Source organism: Chelonoidis abingdonii, chromosome 16, assembly GCF_003597395.2.
Source record: "Chelonoidis abingdonii isolate Lonesome George chromosome 16, CheloAbing_2.0, whole genome shotgun sequence".
NCBI lineage: Eukaryota > Metazoa > Chordata > Testudines > Testudinidae > Chelonoidis > Chelonoidis abingdonii.
The window spans coordinates 3,839,724-3,864,213 of record NC_133784.1 but is presented as its reverse complement, the minus strand read 5'-3'; the positions used below and the strand labels follow the sequence as shown (position 1 = coordinate 3,864,213).

At 42.0% G+C, this 24,490-nt stretch overlaps 1 protein-coding gene across 1 annotated transcript in view; it reads left to right on the top strand.

The window, feature by feature from the left end:
- SUFU (SUFU negative regulator of hedgehog signaling) overlaps positions 1 to 24,490 on the top strand; it is a 112,748-nt gene that overhangs the window by 11,381 nt on the left and 76,877 nt on the right. The window contains exon 2 of the mRNA XM_075072970.1: positions 16,119 to 16,255. Within this exon, the coding sequence (XP_074929071.1) occupies positions 16,119 to 16,255 (137 nt within the window). The remainder of the gene's footprint in view (positions 1 to 16,118; positions 16,256 to 24,490) is intronic.

Genomic DNA, 24,490 nt, shown 5'->3' with positions numbered 1-24,490 from the left:
TCGAAACCTCGTTTGTTTGAGGTAGCTAGCTCCATTAATAATGCAGACGTCTTGGGCCACCTACAGAGAAGTCTGCTTTGTGCTGTTGTATGTGTGCGTGCAGAGGCTGGAACCAAAGCACATTCTTCTTGTGTTGGATTTGGAAATTAGACTTTTTTGAAGTGTGGAGGGAAATTATAACATTTACAGCCCAGTCGTTGAATTTATAAGGTGGTCTGTTTTCAATAAAATGAATGTAACTAGGGTTATAGCTGTGCACTGCTGGAGGCAAAGCCAGCTTCTCAATCAGCAACACCATCTGCATGTGCATCCTCATAGGATAAGCATCTTCTCTACCATGCAAAAACATTTTCCTGACACACAGTGAAGGGGGCTGAAGAAAGACTGCACGCTGCCAAATTGGTTTTATTTCCCCTCTCCTTAAAATTCGACTTGAATGTTTGTCAGCAGATCCTCTGCCTGTGTGTGTTCATCCAAAATGCTTTCCTCTCTGAGAGGGGTATGGTTTCCTTCAGAACCTATCTGATGGGTCACTGGTGCAGAGAGGCAGAGCTGTCCCATCTCGTTCAACATGCTCCGTCTGTCAGCTCAGGGGATGAGATTGGGAATCTAACTTCTTCAAATGACAGCTTGGTGCTGTAGGACCCAGGTCCATGTCAACTAGAAAAAGTCTAGTGGATTTGGCGCATGTTTGAGAAAAGAAAACTTAGAGGATGGCTCAATTTCCATGAAAACATGTGAAGGGAATTTTTTGGCGGTGAGGAGTGGAGATGGAGGAAGCACTAGGTATACTAGTAGACAAATAGCACTAATAGGTGGAACACAATGAGTAATCTCTAAAGATGAGACCCAGTCATACCCATGACTTGTAAAGCTGGATACTCTTGGATGTTGATGGAGGAACAAGAATAACACTAACTGAATAAGAAGGTTTATAGGAGTTTAAAAGGTAAAGTGGACCTAACAAGATGCTCCTCTTCCATTGCTGGACAGTGGCTCATATTAAACTCTCCAGTTGTGTGGATGGGCTTGTTTTGATATATATACACGCACGCGCCAGACAGGAAGGAAAGTCTCTTAATTATAGAGGAGGAAGTAAGAAATTTTCATTAAAGTGCAAAGGAAAAATCAACTTAACCTCAAATCTCTTCTAAATGCCTCTATCTGCTTTGTGGTGGTAATTTACATAAATGTCTGAGGTTATTGCTGCTTAGTTTTTCTTTGTAGTTCAAATTTTAGAAACAGAGGTCTTGTGAAAATATCCACCATTGCTCATAAGGAAGGGGCATTTGTTGCAGGTGGGAATAGTTTTCTCTTCCAGCTCCCTAAAGTGTGACTTCACTCTTGTCAGTGGTTTCACTATTCAAATGCTTTCTTTGTAATCCCAACGTAAACAAGTCTGGGATGGCTTGGTGGTTTGAAAACTTGCTGCTCCCAACGGTATACTTGCTGAACATTACCATAAGAATTACAGAACCCACATCATCAAATTTTGCATTTACTCTGGTGTGGGTAGATTACACTCTATTAGACATTGAAGGCCTGATTTTTCTGTTGCCCTTCGCCTTAAGTTATTTATACTCGTGTAAAGTGAATGCACAGTCTACCATATCTGATCAGTTGTGTTACTCTCACTTTGCTCTGGTGAAAATGGTCCTATACTTTGTGTAGTAATAGAGATTCCGCCTCTGGATGTGTTGGATCACAGGCACTCTAGGAACCCTCTCAAAAGGATAAATTGTGGTGAATAGAATGCAGGCACTGTCCATGTGATGCCAGACCCCATTTTAGGCAATGTCTACACTAGAGGGCTTACTGTGGTGCACCTGCCCAGACGAAGGTGGGCCTCTGTAAGCTCTCCTCTAGCTGCTCTGAACTCATGGGAGAGAGCTCTCCTGTTGGTGTAATTAACCTCCCCCTCCCCCCCAGATCTTGCTGTTACTTCAGCTTTTCTAGTTGTGTGGACACTCCTGCTCCAATATCAAAGGGGGAATATATTTCGTTGTCTATTTCATGCCTTAATGATAGTGACAAAGTAAATAATGCAAGATATGCATGTCTTGATTCACACCTGTGGGGCGGGGGTTGTTTGTTTCTGTTTTTGTTTTCCTGTCACAGTGGTATGGTAGAAACACAATTTTCTGTCTAGATCCCATGCCATGATAGATGTTGTGTTACTGCTTATTCTGTGGCATAAACCTGGTTTATAAATTGCTTTGAAAGAGGTCTGTATTGAACTTCAGTTTAACTTTCCAGTTACTCTTCCTTTTTTGCAGTGACTAAAAGCTTGTCTACACAGGAAAACTTACCAGCACTACTGTACCAGTCTAACTACCCTGCCATAGCTATCTTGATGTTACCCCTGTGTAGCTACTCTTATTTGGAATCACAGTGGACTTTCTTCGATTTAGCTTATTTTGACATAATGATACTAATGCTAGCAAATTGCCTCGTGAATAACCCCTAAATCGATGTTTCATACGTTACTTACATCTGTATGGTTTTGGCTGTGCTTCACTTCTCTATTTAAAATCTTTTTTTATGGGTAATGGAGAATTTTCTGTTGAAAGATGGATGGGGAGTTCTGTTTAGCAAAATGGGTGTGAAGAGCTGCATGTTAGGTTTCCATGTTCTGCAGTATAGTTTATGCCTCCCCTGAGGTAAACACACTCTGGATTAGTGCAGTTATGATTATATTATTATGATGAAGGTGATACTGAAATGTGCTATAAATATACATAGCTGTTTGATGTGCATGTCCATGAAACCTCTCTATTTCTCTCTCAGCAAGAAACTGACTCTCTCCAAAACTAATACTGCTTGGCAAAGAGACAAGGCTATTTGGTCTTGACTAAAATCTTTGGAGGAAATCCTGACTCCACTGGAAATTTTTCTATTGACTTTGAGTGGCCAGGATTTTACCCTTTGTGTAAAAACTGACTCTTAAGGTTGTGGCACAAATAATGGACTATGGACAGCTTTTTGAAAGCAGTAAATACGCTGCAGAATCCATGCCCCTGAAAGCTTAAGAGTTAAAGAAGGATAAACTTTCAGGAGAAATTTAAATTTTAAGGATAAAATGTAGCTCAGCTGTCTGAATTTCCCTTCTGGTATTCTACTGTCAATATTGGTCTAATTCTTTTCCTTTCCCTGCTCTAATGAGATCAAGGCTAAGCCTGGGGTTTCTTTCCTTGTTTAATGTATAGACTCTTCTATGGTGCTCATAGCCACGTTTTCTAAGCAAAGCTTGCCATCATCCTGGGTGGCAAAGGAGTATTATCCCAACCCTTACCGATAGGGAAACAGCTCTCAGATTAAGTGGCTTGACCATAATCACTCAGGATTCAGGAAGTATATAGTATGGCTGAGACTAAAGCCTAAATCTCAGTTCCAGTCAGTGCCTTAACAAGACTCTTTCCTTGCTTTTGAAGAAATTTTTCTTCGTGATAATTAAGGATTTAGATTGGTACACTAAAGATGCTTCCTATATGATTTATTTTACCTACGTAATGTGGCTGATGGGAGGGAAAACTAATAGCAGACACCATTGTTTATACAGTACATGGTGTGATAGAGCCCTGATCACTGTCTGAGACCTCTAGGCATTACTGTAATAAACTAAGTATCAGAGGGGTAGCCATGGTAGTCTGAATCTGTAAAAAGCAACAAAGAGTCCATTGGCACCTTGTTAGTCTGTAAGGTTCCACAGGACTCTTTGTTGTAATAAACTAATTAGTTATTAGATCAGCTCTTCATTTTGGATTATTTGTCCATCCTTCCTCCTACACAATCCTCCAGTATTTACAGAGCCACGATAAGAATTGAATCAGCACAGAACATGATGATTGCTTAGAGACAGATTGCCGGGGGACAGACCGAGAACCTATTCGAGGTTGTTGATGGCATTCACAGATCAGCAGCACATGGTGGGCCACCACTTCTAGGCCTGAGAAATGAGCACTGACTGGGATTGCACCGTACTGTAGGCTTGGGATGATGAACGGTGGCAGCAGAACTTTTGGCAGTGGGAGGCCGTGTTCCTGGATCTGTGTCCTAAGTTCACTTCGGCCCCCCAGCACAGGGGCATCAGAATGAGAACTGTACTGACAGTGGAGAAGCAAGGGCAATTGTACTGTGGACGACACTTACAACGTTGGATTGCTACCGGTCAGTGGGAATCATTTTGGAGTTGGAAAATCCACTATGGGGGCCATTGTCATGCAAGCACCTGGAGCCATTAATCACCACCTGTTATGCCAGACTGAGAGTCTCAGCAATGTGTCGGACATAGTCGATGGATTTGCAGCAATGCCTATTGCAAATAGGCATTCACGTGCCTATTTTAGAACTAGTCCACCTTGCACAGAGTATGTCAACAGAAAGGGCTACTTTTCCATGGTTGTGCAGGCGCTGGTGGATCACCAGGGATGCTTCACTAACACGAACCTTGGCTGATCATGGAGGGTGCATGACACTTGTATCTTTTTAAGAACACAGGACTGTTCAGAATGCTACAAGCAGAGACCTTCCATCCTGACTGGCGGATTACCATTGGCGATGTTGAACTGCCAGTAATGGTCCTGGGAGACGCAGCCAATCCCTTTCTCCCCTGGCTCTTGGAATCTCATACTGGCCACCTCAACAGCATCGAGGAAAGATTCAGCTACCAGCTCAGCAGGTGCAAAAAGACAGCTGAATGTGCTTTTGGTAGATTGAAGGGACGCTGGTGTTGTATCCTCACAAGATTGGATCTCAATGGGGAAAAAAATCCAATGGTTATAGCTGCTTGCTGTGTCCTGCATAATATCTGTGAAGCAAAGGGGGAAAACTTGCCCCTGGGGGATAGGGAAGGGGTAGAGTGGCTATCGGCTGAGTTTGAACAGTCAGACATAAGGGCTATTAGAAGAACTTGACACAGAATGATACAGTTCAGGGAAGCTTTGCAAGAGCACTTTAACAGTGAGCCACAGTAATGCATTGTGATGGACTCTGCTGTACCTGGCGTTTGATGTTTTGGGGCTTGTTAAGAATTGTGTGGTGCTTGGTGTACATGTATGAATATAACACTGTCAATGCATCACATAATTTTGTTGTTTTTGCCGTACGTTTATGATTATTACTGTCTCTAATACTCTGAGTTGTCACACTGCACAGTAACAAGTACTGAAGTGAGTGCTTTCATTGCTCTCTGCAGCATACGTTGAGAACGAATAAAGAAGAATTATTTTCCAAACAATAGAATGTTGGGTAACACAACCAGGGCAAAAAAAAATTTGTGCAATTTACAAACAAAGTTACCAAGGGGAAAGAACACTCACATCCATTTAGCCTATGTTTTCACTGACCTGTGACAGCCATAGTTGCTGTATGTGAAGCTGTGTGTCTGTGCTTTCTCTTAGTTTGGGTTGGTAGGAGTAGGTGTGTGGGCCCTGAGGCTGTGTGGAATGGTGCAATAGTAGACGAGCCCAGGATTGCTGAATATGGAGATCCCAAGAGTCTGCAGCATCTGTGTTTGCTGGTGGAGAAGCCCCATTGTGTCCTGGTCCTTGTCCTGCTGGGACTCCTGGGCCTTTCGTCTGTCTGTTAATTCCTTCCCCAGACTGTCTGCAATATTCACCCTCCTGCCCTTTGTTTGTGATCTGGTGCAGCACTGGCTTGTAGGATCTCACTTAATGTGTCACCTCAAGTCCTCTTCTTTCTTCTCATCATCTGACTCAGGTGTTCCATGGGTGTGGAGAAGGAACCACTCAAGGCTGCAACGGCAGCAGCTGTAGATAAAACAACCAGAGGTACCACTGTCACTATAGTCGCAAAGGAAAGTGAAAGTTAGGGTTCAGAAGTGCTTTCTCTTACTCCCTTAAAGTTTTAAACAAGACCTGCTTATTGACGCTTCTGCTTCAGAGGGCTTGTGCACGGCACCACTCGCGGTACTGGCCATGGTGAGTATGGTCCACCAGAGGCGAGGGGAATGAGGGGGGAATTTCACAACTTGCAAGACTTAAAGAGTGTCAAGCAATGGCACTGGATGCTGGCCCTGTTTTCCACAGGTGATGGTGATTTTAGCCGATATATCACTCAAGGGGAACGAGGGCACAGAGAGAGCACCTCTGCTGCTGGAGACCTGAAGCTGTCCAGGCCCGTATGCCGTTAACTTGTTTACTGCAATGGTGCCTGCTGAAGTTATTGCCGGTTGGCATGGGAAAGTGTCCTACCGTGGAGGAAGAAATAAAGCTGCCATCCCTAGAAACCTTTTGGGAGAGGATTGCGGAGAACCTCCCTGAAAGTTTCCTCAAGATCTCTCAGGAGGATTAAAAGGATATCCCTGTGTATATAAACAAACTGCTCCTCCACCCCCGCTTAGCTGTATAGGGGAACGACAAGCGGGTAACTCTACCTCTTTTTGTTGTAGCACTGCTTCTTCTAGTGCGACTAAATAAATGTGATGGCAAATACATTTACACACTTACCCAAGGTTCCTTCCCCTTATTGGGCTCATTCCTGCTCGGCTGCCAGGACTTACTGGATTGTGGTGGAGTCTCAAAGAGGTCCTGGCTCGTGGCATAGGTGGATCCCCTGGGCTCATGTCACCTATTTTCGTCCTCGCTGTTCATGCCAGGGGTCTGGGACTCATGCTCTTTGGGACTATCTCCGATGCTCTGCGGGATGTGATGAGGTCTCCATCAAGTATGGCACGCAGCGCTTTGTAAAAGCGGCAGGGCTGTGGCTCTGCTGTAGATCGAGTATTGGCCTCCCTGGCCTTCTGGTGTGCCTGCTGCAGTTCCTAGGCTTTCATGTGACTCTGTCATCTGGTTCCTGCGATACCCCTTCTCCAGCATCCCCCTGGCAATCTACTCATAGATAAGGCTATGATTTTCTCACGGATGTTGCAAAAGTCATGGAATCTGTGACTTTCCGAGACTTTGATGACTTCAGCGCACAGTGGCTGGGAACTGCAGGATCTTCCCGCCACCCACAGTGACTGGGAGCCACATGTGTCAGGGGAACCCCCTAGCTCCTGGGCCACTGCAGGTGGTGGGAGAATCCAACAGATGAGCTCCCCATTTTGTCAAGGATCTTCTTAGTAAAAGTCAGGGACAGGTCACAGGCTTCCGTGAGTTTTTTTTCTTTATTGCCCATGACCTGTCCCTGACTTTTACTAAAAAGATCTGTGACACAATGCTCTGTGGGGACAGAGTCAAGGTTACATGGGCTGTACCTTAACTCTATATTTCCTGGTTTTCTGACATTTGAATTTTGTTGAACTTGACATCTTGGAATGACATGAGTTGTTACTGGGGAACCTTAACTCAGCACTAAAGAAGGTTTTTGCCATTTAATTACTTAATACGGTAAGGACAACTCTTACAAATTTAGGTGCCCAATTTTAGGCACCCAAATGCCTAATTTAGGCACCTAAAAAGTGGCCAGCCTCTCAAAGATTCTAAGCATCCAGCACTTCCTTTGATCCTCTAAAAAATCCAATATGCTTCTCATGCCTGTGGTAGTAGGGAAAAAATTGATATATTATGACTGTGTAAATGCATTATATGAAAATGCATGCACACAGAAGGTTGCGCATGCAACTGTAACTTCATAACTTGAATGTGCAGCCTGAACGCTTTTTAAAAAGAAAGTTGCTTTATCCATTGTATCATCATTTAGTATCCTGTTTTCCGAGTGTTAGTAGAAAACGTATCAGAGGGGTAGCTGTGTTTGTCTGTATCTACAAAAACAAAGAGGAGTCCAGTGGCAGCTTAAAGACTAGCCCATTTATTTGGGCATAAGAATCTACAACCTTCCGTGCAAGATTGCTACCAGATGAGTTTTGGGGGAAAACTCAGCCATGAAATGTGTGTAATCAATAAACGTATACAACAGAGTGGAACTTGCACTGAAGTCTTTTTTCCATGGAATAACTTCCCTCCCTAAATGATTGTTTGCTGTAACCAGAAATACCTTTGCACATTGGTTTGAATTGAAACAATTTATTAATCTTGTTCTAGTGCTGTCTGAATCGGGGGTGGGGGCGGAGGAGGGAGGGTAGCTGGCTGTCAATTCATTAAGTAGGTTCTTCTCTAATAATACATAATAAAAATAAGCTTTTTGGGTGGTTCTGCATGTTTAGCTTTAGCTGTTGAAATAATTTTATGAAAACTATTTAACTTGCAGCAACGCTGTTTACAAAAGACTTCCCTGATATTTGATTGCAAATGCATAATATTCAAGAGTGTTTTTAGTGACTTCAAGTGTGGGCTTTCTCTTTGAAGCCGTTTCTTAGGCACAGACTAGTGTAGCAGGAAAAGTTTAAATGTGAGGCAGTGTTTGTCATCTGATCTTTGCACCAGTATGATTTATGTTAAACCAAATCCTTATGAGTGGATTTTAGCACTCTTATTTTCTCTCTGCTTAGCTATGAAGTTTCTGCTGCTATTAGGGTAGTAAAAATTCATAGATTCTTGGTTGCATGACTTTGGGGAATTTCCTATTGAAGGTTATGGAAAGATTTCCTTGGAATATGAAATTTATCTGCACATTACAAGTGCAGCCAGTTGTGCATTCAGAAAATAAATGGTAACTTCTATGTTTTAAAAAAAAAATACTGATGCATTTAGGGGCAGTCTGAAAATTGTGTTGTGCAAATAAATTTTTTGGCCATGTTCGCGATTTTCTTCTGGATGCTTAAATCTTTGGGGTAGGGGTTGTGGCATGTGTTAAGAAATCTGTTTGCAAGGAGAAGGCTGTGCTGCTTAGAATCTTGACAAGTTTCTCAAATCAGTTTTCTGCACAGTTCTACAGCTGTATTTTTAAAACAAAATTTCACTTCCTGATTTAAGCAAGATGGGGCAGCTTTTTACCTTTTGGAATGTGTATTTATTTTAATATATATCACTTCCATATAGAGTGCCTCTGTGGTTTTATTTTAGGAGGGTGACCCTCTGAATCTGAGCCCTTGTGTTAGCAAATAAGCTCTTGACCAATATTTTGCTGAGAATGAAGACTATAGGACGGTCTTTTAACTGAGATACTGGTACATAGCCTCCCGGGGGAGAGTGTCAAATTTTTTTAAATAGCCTTTTTAGTAGTAGTAGCAGTATTAACTTGGCAGAAATGGTGAAATGTAAATGAGATCTCTCAAACTTTGGACTTCACACAGTTTGGGACTGTGAATCAAGACAGGTTAGTGTTGCTTTCTGATTCCCGTGCACCAGCACAACACTTTTTTGGGGGGGTGGGTTGTAGACCTACACTGGCACAGAAGAAAAATCTCCATTTTAATGTCATATTTATCTTTTGTAAGACTTATTCACATAACTAGAATTTGGAGTCTAAAATACTTTGGCCCAGTTCTGCTTTTATTGACTTAAGTGGGAAGTGAACTGAACTCCCTGTCAATGGCCTTGTACCATAGCTATCTTCAATGAATAACTAAAATCCTTTGAAAATGACAGACTAATAGTAATTAATACTTACAAAGGCAAAAGAGTAAATAGGCAATTACAGTTCACTTGTAGGACAGAGTTTTTGGAAGACTTTAGTCTCTGCACAGGAAGGAACGGTAGCTGTTTGCTGATGTCAGACTCATGGGAACTCTGTCTAGGTAATTTATATAGTCCTCAATGGCATAGTACAGGGGTCCCCGAACGTGGAGCCCGTGGGCGCCATGGTGCCCGCCGGAGCGTCTAAGTGTGCCTGCGTACTGGCCGGCGGACGAGCATCTGCCGAAATGCCGCTGATAAGTTGCGTCATCCAGAGGCATTGCTGCCGAAATACCACTGAAACTCAGCGGATTTTTGGTGGCAATGCCTGTTGACGCCCCCTGTCCACGGAATTTCGGTGGATGCTCATGTGCCGCCACGGTCCTCCGTGACTCGTCAGACAAAAAAGGTTGGGGACCACTGCCACAGTATCCAAATGCTTCACAATTAATAGTAGGATTTAGTCCTTGTAACATCCCTGTGAGTTAGGAAAGTGCTGTCACCATTTTACAGAGGGAAACAGGTACAGAATATCTGAAATGACTTGCCCAAGGTCAGACAGGAAGTAGATGGCCAAGCTGAAAACTGAACTCAGGGTTTCTGAGTCAATGGTCATTGCCTTGTCCGCTGGACCAGCTTTCTTGTGAAAGACGGATCATATTATTGGGGCCAGAAATGGTTGTTTAGACCTGTTCTGTAACTTATGAAAGTGAAGCTATAATTAAATTAAACATTCTGAAGTGCTTCTCATTTGCTAGCTGGCGTGGCTATAGCTAAGGGTCAGTGTTTCCAGTTGTAAATGCCCGTTTTCAGGGATTCATGTACCTGATATGTTTATACACTCACTCTCAAAAGTAAACACCTAGTACACTCCACTACTTGTCCAGGAGTGTGTGTCTTTCTCGCATAGCTTTTAGAAGCAGACTGAAATACTGCCATCTTTGCACTGGAATGAAAAGAACCTTTTCTTGTTTCTTGCTACAGTGAGAACATACGCACTTTGGGAAGCAGCTTTGCTTTAAACTAAAAGGCTCTAGTTTTTAGAGCTGATTTAATGCAGAGTGCTAGTTTGGCTTTTGATCCTCTTAAATCTGGGTTATTTGATGTGAAAAACACCCTGGATACTCTGCTGAGGAGGGGAGCAGCTTTTCAGTTCTCTGTGTGTGGCTTCTGGAGAGGTCCTGGCAGAGCACTGAGTGGCAAGGGGCTCAAGGAAGCTGGCTATGCTGATCATAAATAAAGGGGCCTCTATTTCTTTGGATTCCTTTGCTGGAACTAAATGTCATGATCAGTGAAACTCTTACCTCATTAAAAGAACACGCCAGACTTCTGCAGTGTATGTGCAAAATGTGGTCTGTTCGTTCCATTGGTCTGATTTGCTGAACAGATAAAGGGATTTCTTAACCAAAGAATGGCATGTAGTATATAATTCTGGCTTTCGAAAGGTTTATTTTTATTCATATGACAAAATAATATTTGACTATTAAATATGGGGTTGGATTTGACTTGGCAGATATAAGAATCTTCCATTGCTGCTGTAGTTAAAATATGAAAGTGCCTGATGTATGTCACTGGTGCTAGCCAATTGACATGTGACAAGCCAAGATTTCCCCCATCAATGTCTGTTTTTGTGAAATATGGCTAGCGGAATGCTTAAGAATCAGGATAGTTGTAACCATAACAAGCTTCCTTTATTGGAAGAGGCAGAAATAATGAGATGTACCTAGATGGTTTTTCCTATCTAGTGTCTCTGGAATTTGGGACAAGTATCAATATTCCTTCTTTCTAGCATTTTTATTTTCTGGTAAAATGTCTTTCACTCAGTAGTGCATAGTTCAGCAGTAACAAGGCATAAACCAAACTAGGTGAGGTATTCGGGGTCTGTTAGTATAGAAACTTAATGCTGTATTGGAGCTCTCAGTTTATGTACCTGGGGTCTATGGATAGATAGTTCTGTGTTCCCACCCTGTTTCCTCCTTCCCCCTACCCCCATCTGCAGTGTTTAATTTCTAAATGTTGGTCAGACTGGAATTTCAATGTTACTGTAAATCTGAAACACACCTTCCAACTAAGTGCTCACCAGTTTGAGAGAGTGTTGTGCATCTGGTCCTAAAACAATAAATACACTGCTACCTCGATACAACGCCACTCGATATAATATGAATTTGGATATAAGGCGGTAAAGCAGTGCTCCGGGGAGTGGGGACGCTGCGCACTCCGGTGGATCAAATCAAGTTCAATATAACACGGTTTCACCTATAACGTGGTAAGATTTTTTTGGCTCCCAAGGACAGCGTTTTATCGAGGTAGAGGTGTATGTTAATTCAGATGATGACGTTATATGGTAGCTTCAAGTGATTGAACATGACAGTTGATGTAAGGTTTGGAAGTGGCCTTGAAGAGAACATTCTTCATAGCTGGGACAGTGTAACGCTTCCTGGGGATACTCAGAGATGCAAGACACCTCACTACCCCCTGCCCTTAGTGTGAAGAAGCTTTATCTGTGCCTGCCCTGCATCAGCACCTGCACTAGCCATGGGCAATGCAAGTTGGTGCCCCGCTGACACTCTACAGGTTAGCACAGCACACCTGAGCCCTGCGAGCATCTCCCTGGAGTGTTGAACCCTGGGCCTGGTCCAGTGAGCTCTCACAGTATTCACAGATTTACTGCTCCCAAATGGTGTCTCATCCTCAAAGGATACCTGCACAACACTTTCAAAGGGTGAGCCTGGGAGCTTAAATTCATTATTCTGCTAGACACCAAAAATCATAGACTGAATAGGGACACCAGGTTTATGGTTTATTACAACAGTCTATAATCCTCTAACCTCTTCCTTTTGTCCTATGACTGCAGAGGTGTTAATGGACCACTCTGCTTTGAATGGTCTCTTACAGTATGTGTTAACTACTTATGCTAAGCAGGGCCTGCTCCAGGCACCAGCGAAGGAAGCAGGTGCCTAGGGCGGGCAATAGAAAGGGGTGGCAGCCATCTGTTGTTGGGGCGGCATGTCAATCGGCCTACTTCAGTGTTCCGCGGGAATTTGGCAGCGGGTCCTTCAATCCCTGTCTTCCTCTTCAGCGGCAATTTGGTGACAGGTCAATCGGGTTTTTCTCCCCCTTCTTCCCCCCCCCCCCCAAAAAAAAACAACAAAAAAAAGCTGGAGCCAGCCCTGATGCTAAGCAATCTGTTCCATCTTGCATTTTGCTGTGACCCTGTGAGTTCCTTTCCCAGACCTAAAGAAGAGCTTTCTTTGGCTCCAAAGTTTCTCTAGCTCATCAACAAAAATAGGTCTAATAGAAGTTATTACCTTGCCCGCTTTCCCTAAAGCAACCTTTTTGGTTGGTCCTCATAAGTGCTCACTTAAGACAGGCTCCGCTAATCAAAATTCAGTTCCACATCCAATCTGTCTGGGTAACCAATAAGCACTTCCATGGTTTATGCACAGTTTGTAATTATGCATTTATTGCGGCTTGTTACTGTAAGCTACATTAGCTTCTTGGAATTATGTATTTGCACCCCTTGACCAGCCATTCTTGAATACAACGTCTATCTTGTTTGCAGCAGATATGTGTTTTCTCTATGCCAGTGATGGAGTGTATTAAGTAGTCAAGATGAAAAGAACATGCTTGAGTGTGGAGAGTAGAGCCGGGTTAGTTAGATATCACATTTTTCTTTTCTGTTTCTTTTCTCCCCCGTGCTTAGTCTCTCATTGCCTGCAGTTACAGCTACTCTAATCTCTTCAGGTTATTTCATAGGTTGGCCTTGTCCTTGGGTATATTTGCTTCCTCTCTCATTTTATCATCTGCAAATTGGATCAAACTTGCATCAAAGAAACCCCAACAAAGGTTGTTATGATTAGGCTTGGCATGATTTGACTTTTATCTGTAAATGTTGGTAAATATCGATTTCACTGTGCAAGAAACCCATGAAAAATATTTCCATCAATAATCGAACTTTACAGATAGGCAAAGAAAGACACTTAAGGCTGCTTAAGAACCTAGAGTGTGGTTTAAGGATATTTATGTTGTATATTTTGATGTGATGTTGACAATTTGTTTTTAATGTTTAGATTAAAAAAGTTAAAGCTTTATAACCATCTGCTATCGTTAAATAATTGTCTGATACTCTAATGTTTGACTCCTCTGTAATTTCCTACAACTGTAAATTTAATTGATAAAAATAAAAAAAGGGCTTAGTAATAAAAATCAATCTGTTGCGATTACAAAACAAAACAAAAAAAATTCTGCCAAGCCTAATGATGATGCAGCTCTAAAGAGTACACAGTAGTACTTGAGTTTTGGGGTTTTTTGTTAAGCTCAAAATCCTGAGAGCTGTTGTCCATCCCAGAATTCCTGGGAAGAATCTGTGTGTGAAGGGACACCTTCTTTGCCATTATGGCACCTGGAAGTGCTCTGAACATCACCGGTGGTCCCTGCACCACAGCTGGGAAATACTCCTAGTCAACTTTTTGACTGCCCTGTTTCAGTGTGTTTAGTAGAATGTTAACACCTTTTGCATTATATTTGTATCTTTCATAGATGTCAGCAAGGGACCTGGATCCAAGAAATTCACTTTTTCCGTGAACTTTGCAAGTTAAAGTTTCTTGCAAATTTATGCAACTTACAGAATGGTATTGGCTTATGAAGGGTTTTCTGTGATATGTCTGCTTTGAACTTCCTGGCACAGCCATAACAAGCAAGTAAAAGATGTGATGGCATTAGTATGAAGGAGGCTAGAATCACTAACTGGTCTCGAATTTTGTGGACTTAAATTTTTGTACATCTGACTTAGAAATTTCACAGCAAGTCTGATGTTTTGTCAGTCTTCGGCATCTGTGAGAGCAGACATTTTCCTTTCTGTGTAAGTGAAATGTAGAACTCAGAGTGATGGACTATTGATATTCAAGCCAGAAGTCATAGGACTGAAAGGGACCTGGAGAGGTCTCCTAGTCCAGTCCCCTGCACTCAAGGCAGGGCTAAGTATTATCTAGACCATCCATGACAGGTTTTTTTATAACCGCTCTTAAAAGCCTCCAATGATGGAGATTCCACAGACTAAACCACACTTGCTGCAATTTAAACCCATTGCTTGTCCTATGCTCAGAGTTTAAGGAGAACAAATTTTTTTCCCCTCCTCCTTATAACAACTTTTTATGTACTTGAAAACCGTTATCATTTTGCCCTCCTCAGTCGTCTCTTCTCCAGACTGAACAAACCCAGTTTTTTCAGTCTTCCCTTATAGGTCATGATTTTTAGGCCTTTAATCATTTTTGTTGCTCTCTTTGGAGACTCTCCAGTTTGTCCACATCTTTCCTGAAATGTAGTGCCCAGAACTGGACACGCTATTCAAGTTGAGGCCTAATCAGCATAGAGTAGAGCGGAAGAATTACTTCTTGTCTTGCTTACAGCACTCCTACTAATATGTCGCAGAATGTTTTGTTTGCTTGCTTTTTGTTGTTTGTTTGTTGTTGCCAACAGTGTTACTGACTCATATTTAGCTTGTGATCCGCTGACCCTAGAATCCTTTCTGCAGTACTTCTTCCTAGGCACGCATTTCCCATTTTGTATGTGTACAACTGATTGTTCCTTCCTAAGTGGAGTACTTTGCATTTGTCCTTTATTGAATTTCATCCTGTTTACGTCAAAATGTTTCTCCTGTTTGTCCAGATTGTTCTGAATTTTAATCCTATCCTCCAAAGCACTTGCAACATCCTCCAGCTTGGTATCATCCACAAAGGTTATAAGTGTACTCTGTGCCATTATCTAAACAATTGATGAAGATATTGAACAGAACTGGACCCAGAACTGCTCCATGCAGGACCCCACTCAATATGCCCTTCCAGCTTGACTGTGAACCACTGATAACTACCTTTGTGGAACAGTCTTTTCCAACCAGTTATGCACCCACCTCATAGTAGCTCCATCTAGGTTGTATTTCCCTAGTTTGTTTCTGAGAAGGTTATGTGAGACGATATCAGAAGCCTTACTAATTTTCCACTGGACAGTCTTGCCTACATTTCAGACTTGATCTCCCCACTTCTACCAATGTGGCCTTACTCTCCTGAGTAGAGCTTGCAAAATACAATCCAATAAACCTGCCACCTAATTCCTACTAAAGTAATTAACCAAGCATTCACCCTGTTTCTTCTGTAGTCAGTTTCTTGTTTAACACTTTCAGTGCTGCCTACCTTATCTGGATACTCTAGACAAAATACACCTGTAGTGCTAGTTCCAGTGGACTGCTGACATCCATAACACACACTGAAGTAGCAGAAGGGATTAAATCAGTGCTTATAGTAAGACTTTTTTCACCTTTTTCCATTGACCTGTCTCCAGTACAGAATATTCCATGCCATATCCCAGAATACTGTGTTCAGATTTTTTTTTTTTAATTTCTGAATTACTGTATTAGTTTTATGCAGAAACTAGCTGGCTAACCTAATGATTCTGTGCCATTTGGATGCATGTAGATTTAAACACAACTAGAGAAGCTCTGAACTCCTCATTCGTCCTAGGAAGAAAAGGTATAACCTCTTGAAAACCAATGCCAAGCATATCTGCTGCTGCTCTCATTTACATATTCCTTAGGTCCACCCTTGTTAAGGTGAAATATATGATCTTTTTGCTTTTCCTTCCCTCCAGATTTACAGGAACGGATGGGCCAAGTGGTTTTGGATTCGAGTTGACGTTTCGACTAAAGAGAGAAACAGGGGAGTCAGCGCCACCTACGTGGCCGGCAGAGTTAATGCAAGGCTTAGCCAGATACGTCTTCCAGTCAGGTACTGTAACATTAAACAATTGCTGCCTTGTTTTATATCAGTCTAACTCTGATGGGTTACATGAATGTCAAAGTGCTGGATTTGAATCTTGTATTTATTCAGTTAAATCTCTGCCATCTTAGTCTAGAGATCTGTCTTGTGTGAAAATGCTGTTTGATCAAAATAAATGCGTTGCTTTCACCAGCTTATTGGTAGATCTGTGCTACTGTATAGGTGATCTAGGTTCCCCCTACCGTAAGCTGCTTGAAGGTACAGAATGGTTAGGCCTTGATAGGAAAGGGAGTCTTTGAGATTACCTGTTAGTTACTCCTCTAGGCAAATGAGGAGCTGCTCAGTGGTGGAAGAAGATGGCTGTGATATGAGATCTTACGGAGGCAGGGGTTAAAGCTGAGACAAATGGAAATCCTCAGGGTTGTGTCAGTGATATAGAAGATCTCCTAGGAAATGTCAACTTTCCCATGTTGTACAATATAACTGAACTTAACACAAAAGGTGGATACAAGGCGGAGGGAGAAAAATTGTTCTCCTTAACCTCTGAGGATAGGACAAGAAGCAATGGGCTTAAATTGCAGCAAGGGCGGTTTAGGTTGTACATTAGGAAAAACTTCCTAACTGTTAGAGTGGTTAAGCACTGAAATAAATTGCCTAGGGAGGTTGTGGAATCTCCATCATTGGAGATTTTTAAGAGTAGGTTAGACAAACACCTGTCGGATGGTCTAGATTACTGGTTCTCAACCAGGGAGTCCATGGCCCCTGTGGAGCCGCAAGCAGGTTTCAGGAGGTTCACCAAAATAAACAAGAAAGCAGGGCTGGCATCAGACTTACTGGTGCCCTGGGTAGAAAGCCAAAGCCCAACTAACTTAGCTTTGTGGGGTCCCCAGCAATTCCCTGTTTGCTGCCTCCTAATGCCGGCCCTGTCTTTCAATCTACTGGATATGAGAAAAACAGTTATTGTAGCACAGGTGGGCTGTGGAGTTTTTATAGCATGTTGGGGGGTGGAGAGAGGGGGGAGGCTCAGAAAGAAAGTAGGTTCTTTCTCCTTGAAACACAATCTGCCCAAGGCACATTATGGTACTGACAGCGTTTTATTTTATGCTCAAATGTTTCCTACTCAGAACTCTTTGCCCACCCAGTTGCATGGTGTGGCTCTCAAATGCCACTGCAATCAGCATGGGTAAGGACTGGATATCAAATTGATAGTACTTTTGTAAACGTATGGAGGTTTTAATATTTACAAATGACCTTTAAAGCATTTGCTGAACCAAAACAACTTGATTAATGCTCCGTCGTTCACTCTCTGAACAAGTAGAAAAGATAAAACTGGCCCAGGGTATTGATGGTAGTCTCAAAGCCACATCTGGTAATGGGCTCTAAAGCTATTGGGCCAGTTAATCAATTAGGGCTCATCTACACAGTGCACTAGTCTGCACTAGAGAGATGTAAATTTTACTGCACGCTAACTGGCCCTTGTGCATGTAGTCATGTTTCAGACCCACACTAGGGAACTTTGTGGATCCCAATAGGATCCCCATGGGCGTTAGTGCACAACTCTAGATCATACCTGTGAATAAAAGTATTTTTTTTGGTTAGGTATACTTTTCCACATCCTGTAGTGGTGGGGACGTGGGATGATGATATACCCTCACTGTTACAGAGTAGTTTCATATGAAGGAGAGCAGGGGCAAAATTCAACCAACTACCGTTTAAAATTGCGTTACCACATTACCCATGATTCTAGAACGCGTATCACAGGTGGTACCTGTGCTCTCACCCGAGTCTCATTAGGTTTTGTGATGAATACTTTTAAGCACACAAGTGTCGCTCTTCTCTGTTTTACTTTTTCTGTGTTGCTGCTTTACTTTAGACAATCTCTCTTCTGCACTGAATTTTAGAATTCTTCAAGCTTTGGCTTTTCTGTTCACTGTAACAAACACTTGATGCTTTGTGCTTTTGATTAAATAGCACTGGCTCCTCTGCTTCAACAAAACCAAGTCTGCAAATCTTAGTTTTGTTTGTGGCTTTATCTGTTCTTGATTTTTATCACTGTTTGACCATGACCACAAATTCCAACTCTGTTTTTAGTTTCAAAGTTTCTAGGATTTTTTGTTTTTTAAATGAAACTGTTCACCATTCAGTGACCTTAACTTGCCATGGTTCATGGCTACATTGGGAATATCTAATGGTAGAACAGATTTATGCCTCAGTCTAAACTGAGGGGGAGTAGGGAAGGGAACACTGCTCCAATGGAAAATCTGTTCAAGACCTTTCAGGTTTGTGGTTAACTCTATGCTGCAGTTATAAAATAGTTCACCAGTTTTGAAAGTGTTTTTTTGTTTTTTAAATGAAACTATTCTATACCTTTATTCTCAAGTCTAATTGTTTTCAATAATCGTCCTAATTGCCACATGAAAATAGTACTGCATTCGTGTAGCACTGTATTCGTGTAGCACAAAGATTAACCTATTGGGTATCTGAGAACTTGTACAGTTTCCATGTTTCTTGGCTTGAGAAAACCATTGATAGTCCTACAGCATGCAAGCAGTTGGATTTTGGAAAGATTTGCTAGTAAATTTTACATGATAAACACAACATAAAAACAGCAAGGGAGAGCATGCATCATACTAGTTGTCTGTGAAGCTTATAACAATGAATGTTTGTCAATTTCTTAAATCAAACACTGACTTCAAAAATATTAGCAGCAAATCAGGTTTTTAAAAGGGAGACCTGCTATGGATTAAGTACACTTAAACTTTCCCTGTAGTTTTCCTACTTGCAAATTGTTTGAAAATTGATATCTGTAAATGACTGATTTAAAATAATTATTTTAAACATTGAACACTAGTATTTAAGACTTCTGATGTGTCTAGTCATTCATGTGATGGACAAAGTATGCCTCTTTGTACAAGCTCTTCGTTGCAATAAACACTAGGTTGTAAGCTCCTTAGGACAGGGACTGTCTTTTCTGCGTTTGTACAATGGCTAGCACTTTGCAGCCCTGGCCCATGCATGAGGCTCCTAGGCTAATACAAGTGAAGATAAAAAGGAAGCCTCTGATTAAGTAGGGCAGCCTGTGCTCCTGTGCTAAAGCTTAATGTGGATTTTGGTTGTTACTTTACCGCATGGAGGGAAGTTGCTTTCATAAGTAGCTCAAGTCTCTTAGATTATTGTTGTCACTGAATTATTCTTTGATATGTATTAAACTGTCACATTTCTTAAAATGTACTACATAGAATTGATTCTACCAGTACCAATCACACATGTCAATAAGTGTCATCCGGACTACCACAAAAATTAATGCAAAGACATTCAGATTCTGAAAACCTTATTGACATATCTTGGCCCTTGTTTCTAGTGATCAGTGAGAAGTTCATCTTTTTTAGTGTTTTTTTTAAAGATTAGGAAATAACTTAGTAGATTCTCCTTTTCCAAAGTGATGGTAGGAAAGGATTTCACAGCTTTGAGTGTCTCTGAGCTGCAGGTATCAAATGTGTGATGTGAGGAACTGACGGTTAGAGCTTCCATGGCACTTACCTGCCTGGCAGAACATGCTTCATACTAGCAAGATGGAGAATTTTGCTTCTGTACATGTAACTGATTTAAGAAGTTATCACTGTTACTTGGATCTGAATACAGTGACTATTTAGGCATAATGTAAGGTGCTCTTTTTTTCCCAGAGGTGCAGAACTCGTACAACTGTGTTAAAGTCAATGGGAGCTGTTTCAGTATCTCTTTAAAAACAACAAACACAACTAAAATGAGGATTGCCCAAATTCATCTTCATCCCAATTCCAATGAGTAGTAACATCACTTGACTTTCTCAACCTGCTTTATGGTGAGCAAGTGAATTTTTACTGTTGAAAGAAAGATTCATTTAGGTTAAGTAATTTTGACTAAGGTCATACAACTTAAAACAGTCAGACTTCATAAGTTCTTGACTCCTAGAGTCCTGCTCTAATCACTAGACATTTTCCCTCATAGTCACTAGTATCTGCAAGTCTATGCTCTGTCCAAATGACTGTGTCCTTACGTGCATGTTTGTAAATGCTCTTTTATGCAGGCACCTTCTTCTGTAAAATGGTGCTTCCTTGAATACAAATGAGTTTTGTCTAGCTTGTATAAAATGTTGCTTATTTCCTCCCAATAGGATGAATAAAGCCAAAGAGTTGCCTAGTTATTCCTATTATTTTTCTGACTTTATATATGCTTTTTTTTTTAAATCCCAGACTCATTTATCTTTTTTTTTTTTTTTTTTTTTACTGGTTGCTATGGTTCTGAAACATGTGTTCAGTTTCCAGTGTAGAACTGGCCCTGGATTCCCTGCAGTATTTCAGAATGTTAGATTAGAAATGGAGGGGATTAGCTGTGTTTCAGCTCCACAAAAGAATAAATCTACTTTATAAATTTGTTTTAATAAACCAGTTATGCAGTTAACTTTGCTGCATGTAAACATTGGAACTTCTACACAGTGAAGTGCTTATAAAATATACTGTGGGCAGTTGTTTGCCTTAGGTGAGTAGCGTTCAGCTGTGTAAGTAGACTGCATGGTCCAGTTCTGTGAAGGGATGTGGAAACGTAAATTCAAGTCCCTGTTTCCAATTTAGGTCATGGCCAAAACCAATCATGATCAAGGAGCGTGCACAGGAATTTAAATTTGACTGCTTTTGGAGGGGCATGTGTGTATTTTGTGTACAACACTACACAATACACATTAAACCATATCAATACTCGCACATGCATAACATCAGATGCATAGAAGTAACCAGCAGTACGCTCACCATTTCAACAAAAAGTCATGGGCCGTGGAGCCATCTCAACAAATGTATCCACAAGGACTTGGCTGCATCAGTAAGAGCAAGAGAGCTAGTTCTGTGCCCCTGCTGACTACTGGGTGGGGAGTGGGGACTGGAACCCCTGCATAGGCTGCCCTACTGATAGCTGTGTAGTGGTCCATGTGAAATCATTTGGGTCTAAGCCCAGTTCCTGTAAGAGGGATCATTTTACACCCCTCATACTCCCCTCCAAAAAACTCTGTATTGACATCATTGTCCAGACTTGCAGGAGAGATGGCCAAACACTGATTGTATGCAGACAGAACTACCCTCTCACTCCCTGCATATATGAGAGAAGGCTTGTGTGGTAGTATAGGGGAAGCTTGTGCTATTGTTGCCAGTGATCTAGAATAGAGCGTTTCTGCCTTCAGAGTTCTCAATCAGACAGTCAGCATTAAAAAGACTAAAGAAAAATTATTTGGCTATATGTAGAATGATTCCGAATCTAAATTTTGTAGGGATGGATATATGCACTCTTGAAATAAACGATTCCAAGACTTACACACGCAATACGCTTGCACTAGGTCTGTGCTAAGCTTTTTCTCTTAATTTCCCACTGGTTCAACTACCCATGAAGCTCCAGGAATGAAAACATAGCTCTAGACTGCCTGTTGGCATTTTAACTAATCATCTAACCCTGCTTGGGGTAGTCTAGATGAGATGGTGGTCAAAACACCACAGGCTTAGCTATGTTAATATTCCCACCAGCGGAGCTGGCCCTGCAGAAGTAATGATAGGGAAACTAAGGAAGTGGAGAGTAGGTAAAGCCTTAGGGTGTGTATCTTGGTCTCAGGATTCAGTTCTGCATACCTTACTAACTAACTAACGATCCGAGTTGGGGAGGGGGCTAAACGCCTGTCTGCTTCCCTGATATAATTACTATAGGCTCTCCTGAAGCCTTATTACTGTTGCGTTTAGTCTTTGATGTCAAACATTTTTCTCTACTGTTTTGACATTGTGAATTTTCTGGGCAGAGCGCACCGAAGGGGGTTTTATTACAGCTCTGCTTGCTTTTTATATTTTTTCCCCTCTCTCTCCTCATGCAATTGTAGTCTTCTAGCTTTTTTTGGTCTCACTGTCCATGAAGAGAAGACAGATAAGAAGGTGCAATGGCAGTGACAACTGTCAGATTTCCTTCCTAGTCTGTGAACTTTTCAGGGTAAGGACTGTTTCTTTGTGCAGCCAGCACATTGCACATTCTGGGCACTACCATAATACACGTAATAGTGACAGTCATGCATGGAACAGCAAATACAATATCAGGAACTGCTTCTGAGTTATCGCTAGATATGATACATGAAGCAATCCACTTTCTGCAGACATCACAATCTGTAATTATCGTCTGAACGCCGCAGGCAGTAAAGAAATGCTGATCCCCAATTTTGCAGATGGGGCACTGAGGCAGAGAGACGCTAAGCAATTTGTCAATGGGGTCTCAGACTGTGGTGGAGCTGAGACTTAAAACCCAGGCCCCACAAGTTCTAGGTTAGCGCCCTAGCCGCTGGGCCATCCTCCTTGTTTCATTTAGCATGACTAGTTTGCAGCAGCGTATTGATTTTTGATGATACATCTCAAAGACTTTAGTCAGAGCTAATCAGGAAATCACAAACAAGCATAAATTTAAACACTGTGTAAGATTACACAGAGAATGTTGCTTCACAGAATTTTGCAGTTCATGCAATATTACCACTTTTGCTGTTCTTGAGAGCATAAATGCAATTAGACCAGTGGTCCTGGAAATTTTCAGGCTCACGTGCCTTCTCACCCCTGTCCACACCGTGACGGGAGCGGGGCCATGGCTCGTGGGAGGTGGGACAGGACAGGACGTGAACAGGAGTAAGGGGCATGAGGCTGGGGCCGCAGCTGGGGTTGGGCCTGGGCCGGGAACAGAGCTATGGCCTAGGCTGGAGGTGGGGCTGGGACTAGGCCAGAGATAGGTGCAGAGCCATGGCTAGGTCATGATCTGGGGCTGAGGTGAGGGACTGAGTTGGGGGCGGGGCCAAAGCAGAGCTGGGAGTGGAGCGCCTGGGCCCTACTGTGCGCCACACCCCAACACTCCTCTGTGCCCCCCTATGGGGGGGTATGCCCCACAGTTTAGGGACCTCTGAATTAAACTATCAAGAATTTTGGATTGTTAAGTTCACTTTCTGCTCCACAGCTTCTCTCGTTCCTAGTAAATGGGTAATGCCTGTCACCCAGGGGGCACCAGTCTTGTTGCCTGAAGCTCCAAGACTCTAAAACCACCTTTCAGCTCAGAAAACCAGAAGTTCTACCTCCATTGGTAGAACAAGTTGGCAGTTAAGCTTCTCTCGACCACTTGGTTTTATAGCTTTAACTTTTATTTGTTTTTGTGCAGTAGCAACATCCTTTCATCTTCTAGCTCTGCTCCTCCCATTCTCACCTCAGGAATCAGCTGAGCATTGAAGCTCCGACCCTCTGGGTCCTCCAGTACTGCACCTTTCTAGGGAGTTCTCTCTGCCTCTAGCAGTAGGGAAGCCCTGCAGGCATAAAGGCAAGTCCAAGAGGCAGTAGGATCAGCTTTTCAGGAGCATTATTGAGTGAATTGTGCGTTGCCACAAGCTACTGACCTTCATTCTGTCAGTACATGGGACTTTGAGTTGAACTGGTGTGTCGAGGCTTTGTCAGCCACTCAAATCCACAACTCAGCTGTGGGAAGGATTGACTATGAGCATAAGGGTTCCCAGGCAGATAAGAACCGCTCACAGCCTGCTTGGGGTAAATGTAGCAAACTCCAAAAGCCACAGGTCCAAAAAAAGCAAGCACTTCTATCCTTCTTAAGGGTGTAGAACAGATCATGTTGTTAATGAGTGAGCTGTGTAAAAACAGGGTTTAAACTAGGGCTGTCAAGTGAATATTGTTTAATCGCGTCATTAATTTTTCTAATAGACTACAATTTATTTAAATATTTTTGGATATTTTCCACATTTTCAAATATATTGATTTCGGTTACAACACAGAATACAAAGTGGGCAGTGCTCACTTTATATTTTTGATTACAAATATTTGTGCTGTCAAAAACAAGAGTATTTTTCAATTCACTTCATACAAATAATGTAATCCAAGCTCATTATCACGAAAGTTGAACATACAAATGTAGAACTATGTACAAAAAAAGCTGCATTCAAAAATAAAACAATGTAGAACTTTAGAGCCTACAAGTCCACTCAGTTCTACTTCTTGTTCAGCCAGTCACTCAGCCGAACAAGTTTATTTACTTTGGTGGAGATAATGCTGCCTGCTTCTTGTTTACAGTCACCTGACTGTGAGAACAGACATTTGCATGGCACTGTTATAGCCAGCATTGCAAGATATTTAAATGCCAGATGTTCTATAAGATTCATGTGTCCCTTCATCTTCAACCATCATTCCAGAGGACGTGCGTACA